Raw genomic sequence first — 27,298 nt, forward strand, 5'->3', positions numbered from 1 at the left:
TTGCAATCATGTAAAAGTATCAGCCTGGACAGATCTGTATTCAGTAGGTGCAGGAGACAATGATCTGAAAGTTTATCCAATAAAGCAAAGTGTGGGAATTACAAAAGCAAGATCAAGCTCAAGCAGCAGAGGCACAAAGCATGAATTAACAAACATCTCAGCCATGAAGAAAGCAGAGAGAAGCAGGATCGTTACTGCAATATATCGTATCGTTTTGATATATGGTGTCAAATATCGATATTTTATTAAAATAATATATCTGACAGTAACTTGTATTTGTACGTTTAAATAATCTAAATCATACATAATGTGCTAGAACTATTCAAAGAGAATTTCTAGGAAAATGTGGAACAAAAATCAAAAAGTTAACTTTCTGACTTAAAGACAAAACCAAGTAATATGATCACACCTGTGTAAAAAGTGGATAAATATACGAGTTATACGAGTTGTAATATGGAGTTTACGAGGAGTGCTTTGCAACCACCGAAAATAAAGCCAGTGATGAAGCACAGCGAGAGCGAGAGCGTGAGCGTGAGAACAGGCAAGCGTTTTACTCCTGAACCAGTCTAAAAGTCTGAGAGAGTAGACGGCCTCTCATAAATATTACAGTTTTGTGCTGAACAGCAGAAGCAGGTAGTGATGAAAGTTGCCCCAACATGCTGAACTAACACTTTTACATTTTTTCTGAACCTAGCATCAATGTGATGGAGAAATGTTAGACAGGTCAAGCTCATCTCTTAAAGCCCCAATCAGGACTAAACATCACGGTTGACAATTTAGCGTAGTAATTGAACCCAAAAGAAAATTTTACAGTAACTTACGTTGTAGTCTTAGTCAAAAAGTCATATATTTGTAACATTAAAAGGAAAATGTAGATTCATTACTTGAGCTCCCAGTTTAAGAAGCTTGGAGGGAAAGGAGCACTTTCTGCTCATGATCTGTTACAGGGCTGCTGTGATAACCATCAGTTAGGCCCACCTTAAATGCACAATTCACACTGATGTCGAGTAGCCGCAAATACTTTGTTGTCCTGACAAGTCCTGGATTAATCTACACACTTATCTCTAATGAAAACAGTTTATTTGGATGAGTAAAGCAATTTTGAGCAATTTTTTTAATATATAACTTCTCAAAACTAATATGTACACCGTATTTTTGCACTATAAGGCTCACTTAAAATCCTTTAATTATTGCAAAAATCGTCAGTGCTCCTTATAGATCAATTCTGTCAGTCAGTTATTAAGGAGCAGAATTAAGTCACTCCACTGAAGTATAGCGTTATGCAGGAGTTTCAGATGGCTAGCACTGCTGGAGCAGCATTAGCATCACCTGCTAACCACACTAGCTCTTTCACCGTTCATAGGTGAGTATGTCAATATCAATGTCAATGTCAATGAGTATATCGGGCTGTAATCTGGACGTTTTACCATGTTAAAACAAGCTACATGAGAGGAACCGCTAGCTAATATCTCCTCGGCTTACGGGAACACTCAGGGTTCCTCCGTGTAGCGCCATTGGATGGCATTAGCTAATGCTCCAGCTGTAGTGCTGGAGGAATTCTGTAATCTAATTTTCTTACTGGAAGTAAACAGAAGAAGCTTTACTCAACCAAATAAACAGTTCTCCTTCTGTAATGAAAGTAAAGTAAAGCATTATAATTGTGTGTTAAATCCTAAATCCACTCTCCAATAACACATCTAGCAATAATTTGTGCTATAAGCTGCAACGTATATAAAACACCCTATCGATGAACGTCTGTTTTCGTATCTATTTTCATACACAAGGTAAAATAGATCATAAGGCGCATTTAAGGACTATAAAGACACTATAAAGCAGGCCCGTGAGTTTTAGTTAGTTGATTGAACTATAATGAACAGTAATGAAAATAATAATAAATAAAATGCTTCTCTGGTGAGCTTTAGTTTACATTCCTACCCTGTCTCTTTCTCTCTGTCGCGCTCAGCTGTATCCCAATTCACTAACCTGGGCAGCGGTAGTGTATTGGACCGCAATCTTGAGGAGCGCAGTGTTTATTTATTTATTTATTTTTTCCATTCTTCTTGGGTTTACCCGCTTCCTTTTCATTTTTTTTTGTGGCCCGCCACGTAATGGCTAATGGCCTGCCCCTGATATATAAGGAACTTCTAATTCAGCAGGTCTTAGCTAACTAAGTTGTAACTAAGTAAAGCTAAGCTAAATAAACAAAACTGTAATAAAAAAAGACTTTCTTTCAAAGTCAAATGAGCGCTGGACGCTAATGTACACAGATTTCTCTCCTGAAAACTGTTGTTTTTTTCCTGATTGAGGCTTTAAAGAGTAAGAACTGAATAGATTTTTGAAGTTTTGCACAGCAGGTTGGTGCAACCTTCTTCAGCGAGCGAGAAAAAGAGAGGAACATGTGACGTGGGGCGGGTGCTGGTGGGTGAGATCAAGCGAGAGAATCAGAGAAGCAGGGAGAAGTTTTTAGCAGTTGGACGGGCGAGAGAGAGGTGAGACGGGCGAGAGAGAGGTGAGACGGGCGAGAGAGAGAGAGGTTTGCTTACAGTGTTAGCTGCGCTCTCTGCTGTGTCTCCTGCACCGGCTGAATTGGGATTCTCTCTCTTGGGGCTGAGCAGATTCAGCTGTTCGGTTACGGCCTGCTTCTGCTGCTGCAGCCGCTGCGCATGTCCCGCCTGCACCCCCAACTCTCTCTCCAGACCAATCACAGCGCGCTCTTTAACCTTTATCTCATCCATCTACAGAACAGAACACAGTACAGTCACACACGGACACAAACACCGGGGATGCACCTATATTACTATAATTTCTGGGCCAATAATGATAAGCTATAATTCCAGCCATAAACGACTTATTGCAGAACACACCCAAACGAAATAAATCATATTTAACTTTATAGGTATGTGTTCCAAATTCCAATTTTCAATTAAAAATATTATAATTTAGAACATTTACATCATCTCGAAATTTGTTTTTGAGAAGCACTAGTATTTGAAGTAAATGAGAATAGTCAAAATAAGGAAAAAGATGCTGCACACTAAGAAAAGTAAGTACAGATTTGTACTTAAAGCTCCACTAGGTAGGATTGAGATTTTGTGCTCGTGGGCTCCCCCTTCAGTTGCAGAGTGTAATAAATGTTTCATTAGAACTAAAGGTTGGAAAGCAGGTCGCAGTTCAAATATATATATATTGTTGTATATATAAGCTAAATGTGTACTAGATAAAGTCTAGATAAAGTGTCTGCATCTTTTTGCTTTATTAAGAAAAAAAAAAACATTAGATATATACAGGTTTATTTTGCTCCTCAAGGTAAAAACAATGTTATTGCCCTCAAAAGTAGTCAAGCCAGAGTGTAAGAGAGCAATATAACTGAAAGTAAAGGAATACAGTCCAGTTGTATTCCTAACTTAAGGTACTAAAGACATAACCCTGAGTGCACCTCCCTAGTAATTAGTTAATTAGCAAGGTTCCACTGTATTGACGTTAAGTTAAGTGTCTTTTTGTGTATGTAATATAATTTAAGTATGAAAGGGTTAAATTGGCAGTCTTAGCATATAACAGTGGTGTGCTGCCTTCCAAATAGCGTTTAATAATAACTAATAACTTTTAACTAATAAGCCACTGATTTAAATCAATTTGTTCATTAAAAAAGATGCATCAAGTTCTATCGATTGTGCTTTTATAATCGCATCACAGACTCTGAAACATAATCTAATCCAATCCGATCTAAGGTTTTTATTTTGAACTTTACTCATTCAGACGCTGTTTCTTAATAAAAACATACACACAGTGACGGCAGAACCCGACTTTTCAGCCAAACAGCAGCACGTCTAATGTTCTGAAGCATCACCACTGAAATAAACACTGATCTATAGAGCAGACACGCCCACTCTAACCTGAACTGACCAATCAGCTCCTTCACATGTGTATGGAAATAGACCTGACACCGTTTCAGCCTGCACTGCACTTTTTATAAGCTTTTTATAATGCTTTACTGTTTATAATTAGAATGATTTGAATTGACTTTCAGTTGTTGAGGCTAGTCTAATATACAGGATACGGCACTGAATTATAAAAGCACCAATATCAATTTTGGAACATGTAGCTTTGTCTCAAAAGTATCTTTTTGATATTACCTTATGGGATGAAAAAAATATCAATATATATATCGTATATCGCAATTCAGAAAAATATATCGAAATATCGAAGTTTTTGATCCATATCGTAATTAGTCCTAATCAGAACCACCACCTCCAATAATATTAAACAAGTAACTCAATCACGTAACTCCACAGCTCCACAGCCACCATAAAAATCACTTACTCTCAGCAGAGTGAAAATCTCCAGCTTAGAGGAACACAGACATCTGAGCCCCTGGAGCATTCAGCCAGACCAGAATGATGACCCAATATATCCAGAACCCACCACCATCTCCACCTCCACCTCCAGACCCACTGATCTCCTGTCTAAAGAGAGTCTGCTGCTGCTGCCACGAACCCACAAGAACAAAACTCACCAGATCAGCCGTGTGTCCTGCATCTCTCAAGTCTATGCACACACACATACACAGACACACACACAGTGTCCCCAGTGGTCCATTACATTTATGTGCTTAATGGTATTCAGCCCCCCCCCCACAGCGAGGGCGATCAGCCTTAATCTTAATTTAACATTCTTCTCACATTTGCACATGCAAAGGAAATCTTTATCCTGACCTTTCCCAAATTACAGCTCTAACAGAACTGATTATTCACACCGGGCCTTCAGCAAGACCTGCAGAGTGGAGCCCTCGACTGTAAATGAAAGAAAGAACCATTACAGCCCATTCTGTGAAGTAGCGTGGAGGCTGTTATACTGTACATATATTATACTGTATAGATGTATTACACACACAGTGATCTATTTTAAGTGTTCATTATTTTATTGTTAATGATTATTATTATGGTTTACAGCCACTAAAAACCCAAAAATCAGTGTCTCAGAAAATTAGAATATTATTTAGTAGACAGAGTATATCGACAGAATACAGAGTTTATACTGAGAACATGAAGAGAGGATAAGAAAGACAGCAAGTATATAAAGAAAACTTACAGTATAGAAATAGTGTATAAAGGAAGACAGAGTATATAAAGAAAGTGTAAAACCAATTGTTACTTTTGGCAGTGTGGGCAGTGTGCCAAGTCCTGCTGGAAAATGAAATCTGCATCTCCATAATAGTAATATTTTGCGGGAAAACAACACTGCACTGACTTTAGACTTGATAATAAAACACAGTGGATCAACACCAGCAGATGACAGACATGTCTCTACAAACCATCACTGATCATCAGGTGTGCTCTAAGTGTGGCGGATTTACGGTGGCCGAGAAAGCCCAACGCAGTGCAAATTGAAAAGCGCTGCAAAAGCACAAAACACATCCATCAAAATTACAACACAGGCGCAGCAAATAGAAAAACGCGCTGCAAATAGAAAAACGCGCTGCAAATAGAAAAACGCGCTGCAAATAGAAAAACGCGCTGCAAATACAACCACAACACAACGGAAGTGAGTCACAACACGGAAAACGGAATTTTCCCGGGGGACCTTAAAAGATGCTGTACCAGCTAAGCTGCGTCTTCAGTAACGTCTCGGACTTCACTATGTGTACAAAGGACAATAAGTGGCAAACAAGGCGTTTTGTGAAGCAGAACTTTTAATAATATGCACACAACTGTGGTAATCACAGGTAATAAACATAACTTACTTTTCAGAAGCTTGTTTGCCACTTATTGTCCTTTGTATACAGCTGGTACAGCATCTTTTAAGGTCCCCCGGGAAAATTCCGTTGTGTTGTGACTCACTTCCGTTGTGTTGTGGTTGTATTTGCAGCGCGTTTTTCTTTTTGCTGCGCCTGTGTTGTAATTTTGATGGATGTGTTTTGTGCTTTTGCAGCGCTTTTCAATTTGCACTGCGCTGGGCTTTGTCGGCCACCGTACGGATTGCTATTTTAATGGAAACCGGACCTGCTTGTTCACATAATGAAGGTGCACCAGCAGGTCATTTACGGAAGCAGCAATATATTCTATTGATAGAGAGTGGGAGATAAAGAGAGAGAAAGAGAGAGTGGAGAATGAGAGAGAGAGAGAGAGAGAGAGAGTGAATGTGATATATATGTGTGCGTGTATTCACTTTGTATTACATATTTTACACTATCTATCAGCATTTATAGTCCCTAACTTATTCAGTGTCCACTATGAATTGCCTTGTGTCTAGTATGAATTCTTTATAAAAGTTTTATTTATTAAAGTGCTTCCTTTTATTTACAGTAAGCTTAGATTACTAATATTTTGTCCAAGGGTGAACAATAGCGGTTAGCGTTTAGCCAGCTTTGGTTAGCAGTGCCATCCAGCTGCCATTAACAGCGCTATACAGCCATAATTAGCAGTGGTAGCCAGCCATAATTAGCAGCATTAGCCAGCTATGTTTAGCAGCACTAGCCAGCCACCTCTGAACAGGGTGAAAGAGCTAGTGCTGCGGTTAGCGGCTAATGCTAATGCTGCTGCTCCAGCCTTAGTGCTGGAGAACCTTCACTGAAAACTCACCCTTATAACGCTGCACTTCAGTGAAGTGGCTTTACTGCTCCCTAATACCTGACTGGTAGAATTTACACATAAGGTGTACTCTTGATTTTTGGGAAAATTAAAGGATATTTAAAGGATAAGTGCAAACTTTTTAATCCAAAAGAATATGGTAGTTATTTCAATCTATTTAAATCTAGTATTAACTAGTAAAGCTCGATGCACAGAACAATCACAACATCTCTTCAAGAAAGACCAAAACAAGCCAATAAAACAAAAAACGTATCTATTTCTGAATCGCTGCAGAAGCGTATGGAGCTATTTCCAATGCAAATGAGCAGCTTTAGCTGAAGTCAGCGCTGCCTCTAAGACAAACATTCCCTCTGTCCAATATTTCCCAGCCAATGCTTCTTCTGCTTCCCAACCCGTTTGAATGTTAAGTGCATTCCTGCCCTTACCATCACTGCCATGTTTCCTAGAAGGCCTATTCACTGGGAATAGCAATGAAGTTTCCCCAGCCTAACCATTTATCTGCTGCGAGAGAATTAAGCTGATTGACTGGTTGCCATTCTGCTCAGGCTAAAAGAAGCAAAATCCCCTTATTCCACCCGGCCTGAATGTCTGTCTCCCTCAGTCAGAGTAACAGGATGCACTCTGTTACTCCTCCCATAACAAATCCAGCGCTGTTACGTTCAGTGTAAAAGCAATAAGAAGCTGAAAGGAATAAATACTGTCTGTGTTAATCTTGTCTCCACAGCTTGAAAAGCATGCAAAAAGCTTGTACTAATTCTCTTAATTCATCATATAGGGTGTTTTGGGCATAGCGTGAAATAAACCAATCAGGGTGCCAGTTGTCATTCCCTTTAAGAAGCATGTGAGCTCCGACATTGGTGTGTTCGTATCTTAACAGTGCAGCACTTTTGTGCGTCTCAACAGAAGATATTTTATTCTTTATACTGTTTATTGTTGAGTTAATTGTTGAGTTAATGGGATCTCCTATAGGACTGGACAAGGATTGACTAGGATTGTTTTCTAGGTTCATTTCAGTCAGTGGAGCTCCTGTGTGTTCCACCTCCAAAATATAAAGAAACAGGCAAGAAGTTTACCTGAACACACCTCACTTACAGACCACCACACCCTTCAGTGTAGATTTATTCCTGAACTCTGATGCTATTTTAACAGTGCAGGAGCAAGGCGTGTAAACAGACTGTTGACGGGGATATCGACCATCTTCACACCCATACACTTCACCTTGGCGCTCCATGCTCCCCTCCGTGCTTCAGAATAAGATAAAATAAGATAAAATGAGATAATGCGATTAGGAGTAGCAACCCCAGGGCTGCTCTGCTGATATGCTAAATACAGAGACAGGCTGGAAGGAGACCTGAAGATCGATAACTCATACAGGCTTACTGCACCCACATCACCCCCCTCCCTACAGCACCGCACACCACCACCAGCATCAGCACCACCAGCAGCAGCAGCATCCTCTAATCAATCCCACCATCAATCAGCTGATCTGATTGGTCTGCAGGGGGTGAACAGAGTGTAAGGGGAGGACATGCATGTCGATAGATCCCATTATATAGTAAAGAAAAGAGATAAAAATATCTATCGTTCTCTTATTCTCTCATCACATCTGTCAAATCACATTTGGAGTAGAGCTTGAGTAGAGCTTCGATAGTCCCGCCCCGAACCTGACTAGCCCCGCCCCATAAACTGTCATTGATTTAAACCTCACATTTTTTTTGGTAAGTAAAGCCTTAAAACTGAGCTTTTTAAAAACATTTTAACATGAGGCTGTTTAAATAAGCGGAATCTGTTCAGAATGATGTTAATTTACATTGCAACACTTAAGAAGCATAGACCTATTATTATTATTTAATAAATATGCCTATTAAGAACAGATCTCTGAAAAAAAAAAACATCAACAATGTGAACAATGATCCACATGCCTAAACATCAGTAAATTAGGATACGATAAAAATAGAGAATCTAAGCTCTTGTTTGGAGTAGAGTTGCGACTAACGATTATTTTGTTTGTCGACTAATCTGGCAGTTATTTTTCCGATTAGTCGATTAGTCAACGATTATTTCTGCCATGTCCTCCATCTACTAATAACTATTTTGGTTGTCGACTAATCTGGCGATTCTTTTTCAGATTAGTCGATTAGTCAACAATTATTTCTGCCGTGCCCTCCATCTACTAATGGTTATTTTGGTTGTCGACTAATCTGGGGATTATTTTTCAGATTAGTCGATTAGTCAACAATTATTTCTGCCATGCCCTTCATCTACTAATAATTATTTTGGTTGTCGACTAATCTGGCGATTCTTTTTACGATGAGTCGATTAGTCAACAATTATTTCTGCCATGCCCGCCATCTACTAACGATTATTTTGGTTGTCGACTAATCTGGCAATTATTTTTCAGATAAGTCGATTAGTCAACAATTATTTCTGCCTGCCCTCCATCTACTAATGCTTATTTTGGTTGTCGACTTATCTGGTGATTATTTTTACGATTAGTCAACGATTGTTTCTGCCATGTCCTCCATCTACTAATCTGGCTATTATAAAAAGCTGAACAATGTTCAGAACATTGCCCTTTAAATGTAAAAAGTGCTGATATTTAGTGAGGAAATGTGTAAACTGTGTTGCAAAGTAAATGCTGCAAATTAATGATTAGTAGACAATGAACATTTGGAGTCGACAATCTTTTTAATCGACATTGTCGATTATATCGACTAATCGTTGCAGCCCTAGTTTGGAGGGTATTTCTTTATAACAGAGGCTCTATTTCTCTACATTTTATTCTGCACTGCTTTCCGCCGGGAGTCCGTCCGTAAACAGCAGGGCTTTGTTGCCTGCCTTTCTTACTGATAGTACGGCAATCAATCCCAGAGTTCCCGGCTCACTGGGCTATTTTCACTCTCTCCTGGCAAAGCTGGTGGCTCACAGCCAACGCAGCAGATAGTGGAATAGAATTCAATAGAGGAGAAAACAGCCTGAGAACAGTTTCAGACTGTGCCAGAGGAGTGGACACTTTTAACCAATAAATTTCCATTTTTTTCCATGACTTTATGGCAAATTTTCATGACCATCATAAAATGTTTAAACCATCAGAGCAAACATGGACAATAAAACCAAAAATCAACTAAAACGATAATCAAAATTGATTATAGATGGTATATAATCAATTTTGAATCTGACAAACAATCTTCAATAATATATTGTGTGTCAGATCCTGAGAGCTCCATCATATAAACTAGGCTAAATTACTGAATTAATTCTGATCTGACGTATTTGTAGCTCAAAATAGATTTTCTCCATCGATAAACTAAAACACAAAGATTTGTAGACCAAATTTCCCTGATTTTTCCAAAACTTTCTGGCTATTTTTATAGTTCCAAAACTTATCCAGGCCTGGAAATTGCTGTTTTTAAATTCAATGACTTTTCCATGTTTTTATGTACAAACCCTGCAAAGGGCTGAGATCTCAAACATGACAGCTGGAGGCAATAGAAATGTCCAAAATCCAAATCCAAAACTAGCAACATTTATATTTGTATTCATTAAAAGATCTGTAGTATGTATATTAGGGGTGGGAGATATGGCTCTAAAATAATATCACAATATTTCAGGGTATTTTTGCGATAACGATATACTTGGCGATATAGGAAAACTAAAATATAGTATAGTTTAATAGTATAATAGTATAATCATAATGTGACAAAATAAATAATATAGCATAAAACAATATAATGCAGCAAAAAATATTGCAGAATATTTTCATGCATATAAACTGCAAACAAAAACTATAAACTAAAACAATTATACAATAAATACATTTAAAGCTTCACAGTGAATAATAGACTACTAATAGACTACCCTATTATCACGATATGGATTTTTAATATCATGATATTTCTGTGTCACGATATATTCTATACGATATAATATTGCCCACCCCTAATTCACATAAATACTTACTGCTTTATTTTTTGCGTCTAAACACTAGCTGCTAAACCCTAAACCATATTTTTCCCCCTTAATACCTGAAATGTGTTTCTTAGAAGTAATAAAAAAAAGACCAAAAACAGACCAGTTCTGCTTAAAATTTTATAAACATTTCCTATACTTTAAAAAAATCTCTCCCTTCTGCCCCGCCCCTAAACCCATACATCACCCATTGCCCGCCCAAACTCCAAATGTGAGCAATAAATTGGAGCCAGCAAAAATCAGGCAGTTTAGTGCCCTTTTAGTTAACAAAAATATAGTTATGGGAAAGAAGTGTGCATATTGAGACTCTAATAAAGAACTTTTGGGGGATTGAGATTTAGCACCCTCACTAGTGAGAATGGGTAACTGCACCGAACATGAGGATAAATCATTTTAAACTGGGTGGGTGTGATGCGGTCTCCTTTCAGAGTGGAAGAATCCGATTCCAGGTTATGTTTAGTCAGAGAGAGAGAGAGAGAGAGAGAGAGAGAGCTTAGTCAGAATCTTCACTCCTTCATTTCTTTGGTTTTACTATGAGTGAATGATCTACTCAGCTCTAAGTTTCCTCTTCTGAAGTCCCTGTTGCTCCACCAGCTGCTCACGTTCAGTAAAACTGAGCCGGATCCTCTTTTAGAGGCTGTACACGTGGCGTAAGTACGTAAAGATGCGTGACGTGACCAGTTTTTAGAATTAATTTATCATTAGGCTTTCCAGAACACTGGTACCATTAATCCCTTCTATACTCAAAAATGTTTCTGCTTTTAGTTTAGAAACAAGATAATACGGACTGCCACTTTAAATGTAAGACTGGTGTTTTATTATCATAATATGACCTTCCTGAATGCCTAAAATTTGTATGCTATAACAACTAAGCAAGAGTTTGCTCTGAGTTTGCTGCAGTTGGTCAAAGAACAAAGAAATCAGCCAACTGTGTTAAACTCCAGACACAATTCCTCAGCCCTGGTTTACAATTACTTATTAATCATAGTTACAAACAACAAACACCACTTTTAAAGTGAGTAAAATGTTGAGTATGGAAAGTAGTTAAGTTTCCTAAATTACTAAATAACTTCACTGCAGACTTTACTTCCTAACCTGAAGTGACACATTGTTCTAGTTATTCCTGAAACTTTTAGATCTTCATTAGCTGGATTTGGATTCTTTAGATTATGTCTGTAATATAACTTTGCAGCAGTGCAGCTTTTGAGATTATTGAAGGCCAGAGATAACCTGCCTAAAGACTCTAAGCTATGAAAGCTCTTATCAGGATCAGCATAGAATTGCTTTAAAATTGGAGTGAATTAGGAAATGGCTGTGGATTGGGGTCAGATGTAGTGAGGTGTGATATAACATGACAGTTCACTGAGGCCAGGCAGTCGAACTGGTTTGGTATTTTTTTTTAACATTATAAGGCGCATTATGCGACACTAGTAAGGAACAGGGGCATCGCCATGTTTTCCTTGTAATTCTAATTCATTTTAATCTTGTCGCTGGGTGATGGTTGAAGAGAGTAACTAAGTTAAGAAAAGCTAAGTGAAGTAAACAAAACTGTAATTCTTAAAAACAAACAAAAAATATTTTAAAGTTAAACAAGCACTGGATGTTAATCTACACAAATTTCTCTCCTGAAAACTGTTTATTTGGGTGAGTAAAGATCTTCCATTTATTTACAGTAAGCTTAGAGTCCCATATTTCTACTAATGCTGGGTGCAGCAGCATTAGCATTAATGGATAACCGCGGTTAGTGCTAGTAAATGCCGCCTAACAGCGCTACACTGAGGAACCATGAGTGTTCATTTTATCCCACAACAAAAGAGCTAGCATTTAGCACAGTTAGCAGCTAATGCTAATACTGCTCCAGCAGAGCTAGCGCTTAGCACAGTTAGCAGCTAATGCTAATGCTCTAAGATACAAAAACTCTCATCAGGAATTGCTTAAAATATGGAGTGAATTAGGTAAATAATTCTATAAGGAATAACCTTTATATGTTCTAATAGCCTCTTGAAACCCTAATATTTGTATGGTAGGATTTTCATATTTTTTCATCAGCTTTTTTTAAACTAGTCCCTGGATTTTTGTCTGATCACCTCAAATTTGGTCTTTAAGTAAATTTGGTTTACTTTAAATAAAATCATACAGACTAAACTGTAAGATCTAGACACACAAACTACTTTAAGAAGCTCGGACCCTTTAAATTGCCCTCAGCAGCTATATTTTAAATCTTTTAAAGTAAAAAAATCACATTTTCAACACTGAATAGAGTCTGGATCTGCTAAGTAAACCCAGAGTGAATCAGAAGCACGTACCAGTCTGCGGATCTCCCTCTCACACTCCTTCTTGATGCGTCCGATCTCCTCCTGGTGGAGGTGGTAAACGCTCCGGATCTCCGCCGCTTTGGTCTTATCCGCCTGAACGGCCACGTTCAGCGCCTCCTCCATCTGCCGCTTCACCCCCTTCAGCTCAGATATCTCCTGCTGCAGCCGCGTCCGCTCCAAATCAAAACCCCGCCGCGCCTCCTCACGAGCCTCCGCCATCAGCGCCGTTTTTACCTGCAGGAGAGTCAACAGTGCAGCACACCTGTAACATCAGCTCTGCTGCAATAGGTTACAATAGCCTGAATACACAGCAGTTTCAGGATATATGCCCCCCTGAGCCATAACATAAAAACTAGGGCTGGGTATCATTTTAACAGGGTTTAACAGTCAAATTTAATGCTTTTTAAGACCTTTTAAAAGCACAATAAGGAACCCTGTTTAACCCCTTAACAGGCCAAGACATTACACCACTGAATCTTAAAGATTTCTATTCAAGTTTTTATTTTTATAAAAAGCATAACTAAACTTTATTTTAAAATCATTTTTTTTCCTAAATACAAATCAAACAGTCCTCCAAATCTTTATTTTCATTATGTTTGTCTAGATTTTATGTCTATTTTCAAACCTGCAGAAAACTTCACATCATATGTCATCAGCAGAGGGCGTTGCACAGTGGCGGTGCTCCTGTACAGACAGACAGTTTGCGCTAAAAACCTAGCATTCTTCGTTTCCCGTTGCAAAAAAAAACATTCCTGGTTCCAAAACCTACTTTTGTTGGTGTATATTGTAATACATTAGGTCTGCAACTCATGATTATTTTAATTATTTTGAAGTACAGATACAGTATGGGTGAATGAGGCTGTACGTTTGACATACTGTAAGAACTCCCACAAAAAGTGACCGGACACCCCAGTTTTTAGAATGAATATACTGTATTATTAGGCTTAGCAGGGATGGTGGTTCAGCACACTGGTACCATTAAACACAATATTTTATCCATATTCTTCTCCACTCAGAAATGCTTCTGCTTTCACTTTAGAAACAAAATAATACGGACTGCTAATCTCACTGAAAGATTCACCAGATTATTGAGTGCACCTGTTCTTCACCTTGTCTGCTGATCCGTCTCGGAGCGCGTTGACGAGGGCCTGCAGCCTCTGGATCTCTCCGTCTTTGATCTTGATGACCCGCAGCAGTTCGGACTCATGCTGCCGCAGCAGAGTCTCCCGGACGCCGTGGAGCTCACGCACTTTCTCCTCGTGCAGCTTGGCCTTCAGCTCGGTCACCACCACCGCAGACTTGTGCTGCTCGTGCCGGACCTCCTGCGACTTCTCCCTCTCCAGCTTACTGACCTGGAGGAGCAAAGCAGCAGAAACAGGGTAAACTGTAAGCTATTATTCAGAAACTAGAAATGTGCATGACTGAAAACCTTGAATATAGTCAAGAGGAAGATAGATGGTCAAAAGGCACCAAGAGCTCAAATTTTTGTGCAGGAGCAACATAACATCACCCAAACGTCTCTTTTACTCTTTTGTCTTTTGCTATTCTATCACGCGGATAGACACAAGCAGATACCAACTAAACAATTTATTAACAAAAAGCGGTAAGGCTTATAGGGTCAGACTAAATACTAAAAGTACGTTCAGCAACGTTAAAAGAACAGTAGGAAGGGCAAGGCTCAAAGGCACTCAAAAAACACAACACAGCTCAATAACAATGGAAAAAACAAACAAAAGAAACGCTTACTTGAAGAGCTTGAGAACTAGATTCAATATATATATAGATATATATATAAATATATACATAAATATATAAATACAAAAACTATACAAAGTGTGGAAGTAATCAGTCATAGATATGAGGTAGTGCAGTAATACAGAATAAATTACATTAAGTATAGGAGATAACAGGTATCAGCAGATATAATCAAAAATAAACATAAATATGTGCATGTATTGCATTTAAGGTGCGTAGTGTAATGTCCAGGAGTGCAAATGTACAGGATGTACAGTAAAGTGGTACAATACCAGGCGAGGAAACAATAGAAATAGGGTGGTGTATATACAATACAGACCAGGTGTGTGCAATCCGAAGCATGGAGAGCATGAACGCTGTAGTGTAGAGTCAGGAAAGCATGCTGGAAATTGAAGTCTTTTTTGTTAAGTTCAGAGTCCAGAGCAGGCAGGCTAACAGCATCAGGACTTTGATTTTGTGCAGTAAGATGTTCCATGAATAAAGCTGCCAGTGGAAAACTCAGGATCTGTAGCCTGTAAATGCCCTTTTGGATGCCCTGGATATGAAGATCCTCACTTGCAAATGTAATCTTGCAAATTAAATCTGCAGGAATGATTCATGTGAAGCGCAGAAGGCTGTCGTTAGTAATAAATGTGTTTACCCCAGCCGACGGTGATTACCCTGGCAGGGTCATAGCTTTAATGACTTACAGTCAACCAAACAAATCACACATACATTTCACTGGTATTTCAGCGTCCACTGAAGCAGTAGTTCTCAGTATGCTGTTTTCTAATGCTTAGACTCTTCCGTCATAAACACTGCTGGGGTCCTTCCACAATAATCCACTTTTTTCTTGTTGTTCTTTGTGGAATACAGCGGTTACATACAGCAGCTAGTAAAAGAAAATAGTCGATCAGGAAAAGCACCGTGTCTACATCAACCTGTGAATAAGTATTCATGGCCCCGCCCACCTCGTCTCGGGACCGCCCACAGACAGATCTGAAGCTGTGCTGCAGAAAAGCTGACTAAAAAGCTTACAGCTTGGTTTACAGAGCTATTTAGCGTTAGCTATCTTGTGTAATTAACTATAGGTTTAAATTGGATCTCCGGTTGATTCTGCATTTTACCAAGATCTTAAATACACACTATGGAAGCACGATTTGACAAGGCAGCACATCTCGACAGAACATGGGTGATAGTGTTCATGTTGGATTTTATGATATAGAAGCACCGAATCACCAAGTCTGAGGTAAGAGTTTAGTAGCGTTTGTTAAGCTGAGCGAAGTTTAGTTACAAAGTTTATCTCTCGATATTGTTCACATGAAAAACAAATTTCTTACATATGACAAAATTTTACATATGACAGACACTCGCAGATACCAAACACACAGTTAATTAGCAAAGTGGCTATGCTTACAGGAGTAGTAAGGGACAGGCAGGGTCAGTAACAGTAAGGCAGCAAATATAATCAGCATACCAAAAAGAGAGTAGTCAGGAAAAACAGGGTCATACACGTTAAATCCAGCAAAGAGAGTGCTAAGGCAAAAGAGTAGTCAAAAATGGTTCACCAATGGAAAAAAACAATAGAAAGGACAAAAAAAAATAATAACAAGCAAAAGGTAATAACAATAGGCAATAAACAAAGGAAACGTGTTGTAGAAGAGCTAGATGACTAGATTCAATACTCAAAAGAGAATAGAGCAAACTGACGGGTATTTATACAAGACAGGCCAAGTGGAAATTATCAGTAACTGGGGGAGTGGGAACGGGAAAGTGCTATATGATAAGCAGAGTTAGTGAAGTTCATTGTGAGTGCATGCTGGTAATTGGAGTCTTGAGCAGGCAGACTGACAGTACTGTAACTGTGCTTATCTAAGCTAAACACAGCAACACACACACAGCTATTCTTATTTTTCTGTACGTTAAAACCAGGCAAATTAATCAGTGAAAGTCACAACAGCCTCAGGCACCCTTCAGACTTTCCTGTCTGTAGTAAAAATAACCCCAAAATAAACTGCGACACATTTTAATTCAGTCCACCTACCTACAGCAATTTTTCATTATGAGTATAGCACTGTAGCTGAGCAGCAGTGCGCTGCAAAGTCCTGAAATGACCTGCTTTATCCTGTCTCCATGAGCCGAAGGACTAGGTCACAGTTTCAGCAAAACATTACATAAATACACTCAAAATTCAGAGCCTCACCGTGAGTCATAAAATATCTTTACTACATCAGTAATACAGCCTATAATACAGCCCATACTGATGCTATTCATTAATATAATAATGAAGATTGGACTGTATATGCATTACACAGCATTACAATACATTTAACCACATTTTAATCCACATTATACCCAGCTATGGCAGTAAGTACATATATATTATATACTCTTACATACTTGTGAATAGATTATTATTGCATACGATATGATATGGCACACCCCTAACTGAGATATAAAAAAAATAATAAAAAAAAATTGAAGAATTTTATCAGATTTGTAACAGAAGTCAGTGATCAAGAATGATCAGTCATGATACTAATAATAATGCACTCCAAATATCTCCATATATCCAGGATTAAAGTAAAATAAACAATCTGATACTGGACAAATATAATCTGTCTCTGGTAGACATATAATGTGAAATGAGAAAATGAAGAGAGCACTTCAGTTTCTAAATCAGTTTCTCTGATTTTGCTATTTATAGGTTAATATATTTGAGTAAAATGAACATTGTTGTTTTATTCTATAAACTACAGACAACATTTATCCCAAATTCCAAAAAAAAAATATATATATATATATATATTGCTATTTAAAGCATTTATTTGCAGAAAATTAGAAACGGCTAAATTAATAATAAAAAAAAGACGCAGAGCTTTCAGACCTCAAATAATGCAAAGAAAACAAGTTCATAATCATAAAGTAGTTTTCAGAGTTCAGAAATCAATCAATATTTGGTGGAATAACCCTGAAGGTTTTTAATCACAGTTTTTTTTCATGCATCTTGGCATCATGTTCTCCTCCACCAGTCTTACACACTGCTTTTGGATAACTTTATGCTGCTTTACTCCTGGTGCAAAAATTCAAGCAGTTCAGTTTGGTGGTTTGATGGCTTGTGATCATCTATTTTTCCTCTTAATTACTTTCCAAAGGTTATTGATTTATATGTGTTGAATGAGCTCAGTCAACGATAAGATTTACATTAAAGACGTGATATGCTGATTAGTATACATTGTCCCTAGTAAATAATAAACATAGGAAATAAAATAAAGCTTTTTTAATGAAGATTTTGTTTTTTTTATGGAGTGTCCTATATTTCCACATGGCTGGACCACTGACTACAGTTTACAGCTGAGGTCATGCCCTCAGTGTGGTCAGAAGAGGGTAAAATAAAATTCCCAAAATAAAAAAAAAGCAAATCTGAGCCACAATAGCCTGGAGGTCTGATGCTTATTATAGGTCAAGGCCGAGTGTGTGTGTGTGTGTGTGTGTGTGTGTGTGTGTGTGTGTGTGTGTGTGTGTGTGTGTGTGTGTATGTGTGTGTGTGTGTGTGTGTGTGTGTGTGTGTGTGTGTGTGTAGGACCAGATGGACCCTGGTAATGAAATAAAATAGCTAGGCAAAACTCAAACGTAACTGTGGACCAAACCAGGCCAGACAGCCAATAAACAGCCTCTTCCAAGTTCACATGGGACATATAAATCCCAGAGCACCTGCAGACCTGTGTGTGTGTGTGTGTGTGTGTGTGTTTTAAATGACGCTGGAAAGACTATGTGGGGTCTGCATGATTTGTAGCTGACTAAGCCTGTGGAGATGTCCAGAGAGATCTTGGTGCTGGAGGCCAAGCTATCCCATAAGCCTCCAGTGACCAACCAGTCATCCATCACATTAATTAAGGTCATGAGGGAAACACACACACATACACACACACACACACACACACTGAGTGACTATGTCTAGATATGGGCTTTAAACTCTAAAGGCACACTGGCCACTTCATTAGAACCCCCTACTTTCCAGCTGAAAGATATGAGCTGTACAGGGCTAGGATAGTAATGCTAGCTGAGCTAACTTGGCCTTAGCATTTGCTTATTTGTCCAAAGTGTGTATTTCTCTGTGTATGTTTCAGTCACATGTGACCCGAGTAGTACTAATCTACGGTTGGAATAGCACTACTGGGGTACATGTATGTCTAGAAGCACTGCTGAGATAAGTGTATGGTTAGAATAGCACTACTGATGTACATGCATAATTAAATTGCACGGCTGAGGTAAGTGTATGGTTAGAATAGCACTACTGGTGTGCATGCATAATTAAATTGCACTGCAGAGGTAAATGTATGATAAGATTAGCACTACTAGGGTACATACTGTACATGAATAAAAGCACTGCAGGGGTAAGTGTATGGTTAGAAGTTGTTGCTATGCTGTTGAGCTAAAGTCCAAAAAAATATTTTGGCCAAAAGCTAAAGTTAAAAAAAAGTTTGGTTAAATGCTGAAGTCCAAAAACATCTGACTAAAAGCTAAAGTCCAAAACGTTTGGTTAATTGCTGAAATCCAAAAAACATTTGATTAAAAGCTAAAGTCCAAAATCTTTTGACTAAAAGCTAAAGTCCAAAAATGTTTGGTTAAATGCTGAAGTCCAAAAACATTTGGCTAAAAGGTAAAATCCAAAAAAAAAATTGGCTAAAAGCTAATATCCAAAAACCTTTGGTTAAAAGCTAAAGTCCAAAAATGTTTGGTTAAATTCTGAAGTCCCAAAACATTTGACTAAAAGCTAAAGTTTAAAAATATTTGGTTAAAAGCTAAAGTCCAAAAACATTTGGCTAAAAGCTAAAATCCCCAAAATTTTGGCTAAAGGCTAAAGTCCAATTTTTTTTAGCTAAAAGCTAAAGCTCAAAAATATTTGGCTTAAAAGCTAAAGTCTAAAAACTGTAGACTAAAAGCGGAAGTTCAAAAACCTTTGGCTAAAAGCTAAACTCCAAAAACGTTTTGTTATAATGGTGGAATGCAAATACTTTTGTCTGATATTGTCTAAAAACCTTTGGCTAAAAGCTAAATTCCAAAAACATCTGGCTAAAAGCTAAAGTCTAAAAACTGTAGACTAAATGCTATAGTCCAAAAAACTTTTGGCTAAATCTGTGGAATGCAAATACATTTGTCTGATATTGCAGTGTCCAAAAATGTTTGGCTAAAAGCTCCAAAACTATGTGCCTAAACTATGGCTTAAAGAGCAGTGCACAAAACAGTGCCTCCATAGTAAGAACACAATAACCAGCAAAGAGAAGCAGCAGAACCAGATCCACTCAAATCAGTGGAGTTTTTGGTTGTAATGTGAGTGATTCTGTTCTGTGGGTTCAGGATTAAGAACCTCCTCTCTCTGTCCTTTACTGGTGAACTACTGCACCATCGTCCAAAACATCCAAAACATCCTTAAGTCTCAGACTCAGTAGAGAATCAGCTGTGAGTCAGGGCTGGAGTCATGCTGAGGGTGGCACGCTCCTCATTTCTCTCCTCCATACGTGTCCAGCATTGTTCATTCAGGCCTGACGACAGCAGAGGCATCTCCAGCGTCTCCAGAACTGTCAGTCTGAACACAGAGTAAAACAATAGCTGTGCTCAGCCCGGCTGTCGGGTTTAATAGTACGCCTGTAGCACTGAGACTGCAGCTCTGAGGCTGTGGGCCGTCGTTCTGCTGCGGCTTATTATTTCTGCAGGGTTTAGGTGGGCAGAAGTGGAACTGACTCATAACTCATAGCTGGTGCTGCTCAGATCTGCAGATCCTAAACTCAGGGCAGCGTCGCTTTTCAAGGACTATTAGAGTAAATGTAGTCTGGGACAAACACAGCAATTTGACAGAAATAACAGCTGAAGCACACTGCCTGAATAAAAATCCAAAAATGTAAGAAGCTACCAAGACATGGACATGGTCCTCCCAAACTGACAGATCAAGCATAAAAAAACACTGGTCAGGGAAGCAGCCAAGAGACCCATAGTCACTCTGGAGGAGCTGCAGAGATCCACAGCTCAGGTGGATCAGGAGAATCTGTCCACAGGACAACTATAAGTTGTGCACTTCTCAAATTAAGAAATTAAAAAACCAAAGCTATGTGTGGCGGAAAAGTAACACTGCTCAACACCCTGAACACCCCATACCCACTGTGAAACATGGTGGTGGCAGCATCATGCTGAGGGGATGCTTTTCTTCAGCAGGGACAGGGAAGCTGGTCAGAGTTGATGGGACGATGGCATGGAGCCTGCACCTGTTTTCGTTGGCTTATTATAATTATAATTTAATTCGTTCTTACTTATTCATTATTTTATGGAATTACATTTTGTCTGTCACTTTAATTTAACTTTACTCATGAATTTACTCTTTTCATTTTTTTTTTTTTTTTTGAGAAATTAAATTGAAAAAAGATTTTTTTTTTATATCACTCAGAGACAAAATTAAGCAGAAAGTGGACAGTAGGGGTGGGCGATATGACTCTAAAATAATATCACGATATTTCAGGGTATTTTTGCGATAATGATATACTTGGCGATATAGGACAACAGAAAAATAATTAATTAATTTCAGGAATATAGTATAATAGTATAACAGTATAATCATAATGTGGCAAAATAAATAATATAGCATAAGTAAATATTGCAGAATATTTTCATGCATATAAACTGCAAACAAAAACAATTATACAATAAATACACCTAAAGCTTCACAGTAAATAATAGACTACTTTTAAGATAGAACATCTCTATTATCACGATATGGATTTTTAATATCATGATATTTCTGTGTCACGATATACTGTATACGATATAATATTGCCCACCCCTAGTGGACAGTGAAAATTTTAGAGAGCTATGAAGTTTCTAGCCCCAATTACAAATACAATTACAAGGAAAAAATGCATTAAAAAAAGATTTGTCTATAGACAGCGGGCACATTTTTTTTTTTTTCGACAGCACAATATCCATTTTATAACATTACTAATATAAAGCCATTGAGTTTTTTGGTGCCTCAGTTATGTTTGTTGCCGTCTGCTTCATCAGTGCTGGAAATGACTGGAAATTGAATTCATCAGAAATCATCAGGCCACTATATTTGTTCAGCAAACAAACAAAACACAAGTGCCCCCACATAATAACTCAGCGCACGCACAAGAAAGGAAGCTATAAAGTGGACTGATTACTCTGCACAGACGTGATATCTCAGGCTAATCATCACCTACCATAACAATCTCCATCCATAACCACAGAGCAGCGGTCTGGACGCACCTGTCTGTGATCAACAGCGTGATGCTAAAAGCTAAAAGGAAGGACGGCGCTCCGGGATGTCGGGAGTGGGACATAATTGGCTCATGTCTGAGGCATCCTGCATCAGGGTCAATGCATCGGAATAATGCTCTGCAATTACAGCATCAGACATGCAGCATCAGACATGCAGCGCATTATTTCAGATCATTTACCTTCACTTATAAACTAGCCTGTAAACTAACTCTCGTTAAAAAAACAAAAAGGGTTAAAAAAGTCACAGTGACTAAATATAACCAAGGACAACAAGGAGACTTCATAAATGACAAGTGGTAACTCGGGTAATCGTGGCCTATTAGAGGCTGGAATATTATTCATATAGAAGACAGAATGGAGTCAAACACAGAACATACATATAACATACATGAATACAGTACAACAGTACACTACAGTACTATATATACATATATATATATACAGCTCTGGAACAAATGAAGAGAGCACTTCAGTTTCTGAATCAGTTTCTCTGATTTTGCTATTTATAGGTTTATGTTTGAGGAAAATGAACATTGTTGTTTTATTTTATAAACTACATATAACATTTCCCCCAAATTCCAAATAACAATATTATAATTTAGAGCATTTATTTACAGAAAATGAGAAATGACTGAAATAACAAAAAAGATGCAGAGCTTTCAGACCTCAAATAATGCAAAGAAAACAAGTTCATATTCATAAAGTTTTAAAAGTTCAGAAATCAATATTTGGTGGAATAACCCTAGTTGATTTTTAATCTCATTTTTTTCATGCATCTTGGCATCATGTTCTCCTCCACCAGTCTTACACACTGCTTTTGGATAACTTTATGCTGCTTTACTCCTGGTGCAAAAATTCAAGCAGTTCAGTTTGGTTTGATGGCTTGTGATCATCCATCTTCCTCTTGATTATATTTTAGAGGTGATTGTAATTTGGTAAAATTAAAATAAAAAACTCATAATTTTTAAGTGTTCCCTTATAAATTATGAAATACAGGTGTGTAATTACAAGACTATAAGAATAAAGCTGATGTGCATACAGTTACACAGCCTGTACTACTTCAGATCTTAATGTGTAATAATGTGTAATAACACAGCTAACAGAGACTCTAAATATAAAGTGAGACACAGATTTCTAACTGTGTAGTTCTGCCAACACACGCACACACACACACACACACACACACACACACACACACACGCTACATGCATCCACACAAAACAACAGATGCCTTGAAATGATGGCATGGCACCATACAGATCTTGAAATATATCCTATGCCAACACACACACACACACACATACATGCATAATGGCAGATGGATTTAAATGATGGCTCAATAGAATCTGAAATGTGTCCTACAGCCCTCTGACAAGCGCACACACACACACACACACACACACACACACACAGCTCCATAGCCATGGACAGAAGAGTTACCCTGCTATATATAGTGATTTTGATGTGCCTTAAAAGTTTTGGCACCTAGACTGGAGCAGTATTAGCATTAGCCGCTAACCACAGCGCTAGCCGATAGAACCCTGGCTTTCTGAAACACTCAGGGTTCCTCAGTGTAGAGCTATCGGGCAGCATTTACTCGCGCTAAGCACTGCTAACAGCTAAATACTGTAAATCTAAGCTTACTGTAAATAAACTGAAGCGTTTTACTCACTCAAATAAACAGTTTGCAGGAGAGAAATCTGTGTAGATTAAAATCCGGCACTCGTTTAACTTTAAAAGAAATGTCTTTTTTTTAAGAATTACAGTTTTGTTTACTTAGGCGCCCCCAGTGGCGAGACCTGCTAAATTAGAGGGGAAACATGGCGACACCTTTGTTCCTTACTAATGTCACTTAAAACGCACTTTATAATCCAGTCTGCATTATAGTCTGTACAATATGTTATGTAGAGTGGAACATTTACATTTTTTTCTTCTTAATCCATTTTAAACTGTTTTAATATTGTAACACCCTTAACAATTGATGACTGTTCACATATAATTAATCCAGTGCTGCTAAATGTCCTGCTTTGATATATAACATCTGCTGTAGCTTATATGCCATAACTGATATTTTAAGGGAAAGTGGTGCACTGACATTTTAGGCTGTAAATATCACTGCCACACTCCATAAATCCACTGACAGATCAGGCTGTTCTAGTCTGTGTTGGATTCAAAGTTTTCAGAGAGAGAAAACGATGTTCCAGTGTGTCTGTACGTCTCTGCTTTTATCCTATATTCTGCTTTAACTTTGAGTTAAAGCTCTATCGAGTTAAGTCTGTGTATTTCAGTGACAGTTCTGTACTGACACCACTCCACTCTTAGACATGTCACACTCAGCGTTCACTCCCACTCCAAATAACGTCTCACTCCACTCCACGTCTGCCCGTCTCTGAACAGACGTGAAACGCTTCAACATCCCTGCACCGTCCCCGAGGAGTCCTCTCACACATCCAGAGACAGAGACGTGTCTGTAATACAGCAGGACAAATCTCTGCACTCGCCAGCTGCCAATCACAATCCAGCAGAGCAGACTGTTTATCTGCAGGGTCTTTACCATGATCTAATGACTTCTGTCAATGCTAATGGATCATAGCATTAGAATCATAGCAGCACAGTCTTCCAATCAAAACAAGAAACAAGAAACTCATTAAAATACAAAGAGTTAATCAATAACCAATATATTTGGAGAAATCAATAGCATCGGCCAAGAGTGAGCGAATACAGTGGCTTGCAAAAGTATTCATACCTCTTGAACTTTTTCACATTTTGACACCTTACAACAGGGGTGTCCAAACTACAGCCCGTGAGATATTTTTAAAATAAAATGAAAGTTGGCCGCTATTAAGCAGGTTTTTATAATGTAAGATTCAAAGTTTGAACGCTAGGTGTCGCTATCACATAAACCCAATCTAAAACGTACTGAGCTAAAATGGACCTGGGCTTTTGGGAGATCATAGCAACTCCAAAGAAACGTAAAATAGACAGTGAATGCAGAAAATTTCAGGCACGCTGGAAGTTCAGAGGAAAGTGTGTATGTTTAATTTCAGGAATCAGTTGCCGTAATGAAGGAGTATAATATTAAGAGACATTATGAAACGAAACATCAATTTGAATGTAAATCTTAGTTTAAACAACACTGTCAAAGATAGATACAGATAGCAACTCAAGTAAAATGTGTAAATGATAGTAATCTGTAAAATCTATTATTATGAGTGGTATATTTCATTATTTGTTTTATTACAGAGTCTGTGGCCCGTGCCTCCACATATATTTCTCCTTCTGGCCCACAACAAGAAAAGTTTGGACACCCCTGCCTTACAACCACAAATTTAAATGTATTTTACAGAGATTTTAAGAGATAAACCAACACAAAGTAGCACATAATTGTGAAGTGGAATGAAAATGATACATTGTTTTCAAATCTTTTATAGAATAAAAGTATTCACCCCCCTTTACTTTGAACCCCCTAAATAAAATCCAGTGCTTCCACAATCCTTCATCTAAAAATAAACCTGGAAAATAATTATACAACTGTTTCTACAAACCTATCTAGATATAGCCATGTTCCACCCAAACTGACAGAGCCAGCAAGACAGAGCACTGTACAGAGAAGCAGCCGAGAGGCCCATGGTCACTCTGGAGGAGCTGCAGAAATGCACAAAGCTGGCTCTACCTTTGCAAGCCACTGCAGTATCAAGACTGGTTATGGTTTAATGTTTCAGAGAGTTGTTCCAGGCAAGCTCACTGCACTTGAAACAGTAATAATTAGCTATACGCTGGCTGATCAGAAACCTAATTTTTTTAGGTAGATTTATTAAAGCTACATTGCTGCATGATGATGGTTGTGAAAGTTTAACACCTACCTTGTTCTTCTCCTGCTGCAGTTCAATTTGGATGTCCGTGAGTTTGGCCCTCAGCTCCTCATTGGCTGCCTGCAGGGCTGCCATGGCATCAGCCCCTTTTGTCCGCCCACTGGGTGTCTTCTTAGACATGGTGGGTGGAGCTCTGTGGACCACGCCCTTGCCAGGAATGACCTGAGCTTGTGAACGATCACGGTTTTCTTTCGCTCAGTGTCCAGCTACATCTTCCCAATTAACCTGAAGGTCAGAGACATGCAAAAAAAAAACCTCTGTCAGTAAATGTGGTTGGGGTGACGCAGTGGATAACACCACTACCAGTTAGTGAGCTGCTACATCATGTGGAAGACTGGGGTTCAATTCCTGGTATGGGTGACTATACTGCTCTGCACCAATAAGAGTCCTTGGGCAAGACTCCTAACATTATAATAGTCCACCTCTGTAATAGAAATAATGTTGTAAGTCATAAAACAGATAAAAATGTCAGCTAAATGTTAATGTAAATATAAATGATAGACAGTCATTTTGTATTGTTTTCCAATTGTCCAGTGAATGTAAAGAATGGTGGAGCATTTCTATTTGTAATTTCAAATCTATGTCAAAAATTGCCATTTTTTGCCATTGGGTTATTATTTTTTATCAATTGTCTTATATTATTGTTATATTACACTTATTTGGGTGGACTGCATTTGTCTTTGATTGCAGCTCTGTGCATTCACTGTGGCATTGTTTCAATAAGATTTATTTCAATCCAATGATAGATTAATTTATTAATTTTTCACCAAGATCTTGCAGCAGCATTGATGATGGTAGAGTCTGACCATTGCTCAAAGCCTCTCTTCTCCATCCAGCACATCCCAAAGATTCTCAATGAGGTTAAGGTCTGGACTCTGTGGTGAACTCTCTCAATGTATGTGTGAAAATGATAATACATAATGATCTCATGCTCCCTGAATCACTCTTTCACAATTCCAGCACCATGAATCCTGATATTGTCTTCTTGGAATATGTCCCTGAATCATCAGGGAAGAAAAAATAAATCCATTGATGGAAAAACCTGGTCTATATTCAGTATATTCAGGTAGTCAACTGACCTCATTCTTTCAGCACATACTGTTGCTGAACCTAAACCTGCAGACCAACTGCAGCATCAACCAACCAACCCCACATCATTTACTTACTTAAATCCATTTTTTGGACAGGCAGTGAATCTTCACTCATAGTCATAAATCTGAACTTCCTGCACTGGAACCACATCAATCAGGCTACTCTCTCTACAGTGTCATTTGCTTCTGATTGGCTGCCAAGAGCTACAGTCTAAACAAACCGCAAAAACTACCTGACAGTCTCCGACAGGTGACCTTTAAACGCTGTGTGTGGATATTACACCTACGCCAGGGTTCTCCAGTTTCAGTCCCAGAAGACCTCTGTACCACACAGCTGATTTCTGCTAATTTACAGGTTTAATGTGTGTGTTTAAGCAGAGCAATAGACAAACTGTACTGGACTCCAGCCCAGTACAAAACCTGATTTTGCCAAATTGAAA

At 38.4% G+C, this 27,298-nt stretch overlaps 1 protein-coding gene across 15 annotated transcripts in view; it reads right to left on the reverse strand.

Annotated features, from left to right (window-relative positions):
• Positions 1-27,298, reverse strand: part of jakmip3 (Janus kinase and microtubule interacting protein 3) — a 61,887-nt gene that overhangs the window by 22,800 nt on the left and 11,789 nt on the right. For 10 of the 15 annotated variants that reach the window (XM_022669110.2, XM_022669109.2, XM_022669111.2 and 7 more), the window contains 4 exons: positions 25,759-25,992; positions 13,981-14,223; positions 12,863-13,105; positions 2,544-2,735 (listed from right to left, as the gene is read on the reverse strand). In XM_022669110.2, the coding sequence (XP_022524831.2) occupies positions 2,544-2,735; positions 12,863-13,105; positions 13,981-14,223; positions 25,759-25,887 (807 nt within the window). In that variant the 5' untranslated portion in view covers positions 25,888-25,992. The remainder of the gene's footprint in view (positions 1-2,543; positions 2,736-12,862; positions 13,106-13,980; positions 14,224-25,758; positions 25,993-27,298) is intronic. The other 5 variants (XM_022669116.2, XM_049464450.1, XM_049464451.1 and 2 more) reach the window with 1 other exon arrangement.

This window comes from Astyanax mexicanus, chromosome 15 (assembly GCF_023375975.1).
Source record: "Astyanax mexicanus isolate ESR-SI-001 chromosome 15, AstMex3_surface, whole genome shotgun sequence".
NCBI classification, from domain to species: Eukaryota; Metazoa; Chordata; class Actinopteri; order Characiformes; family Acestrorhamphidae; genus Astyanax; species Astyanax mexicanus.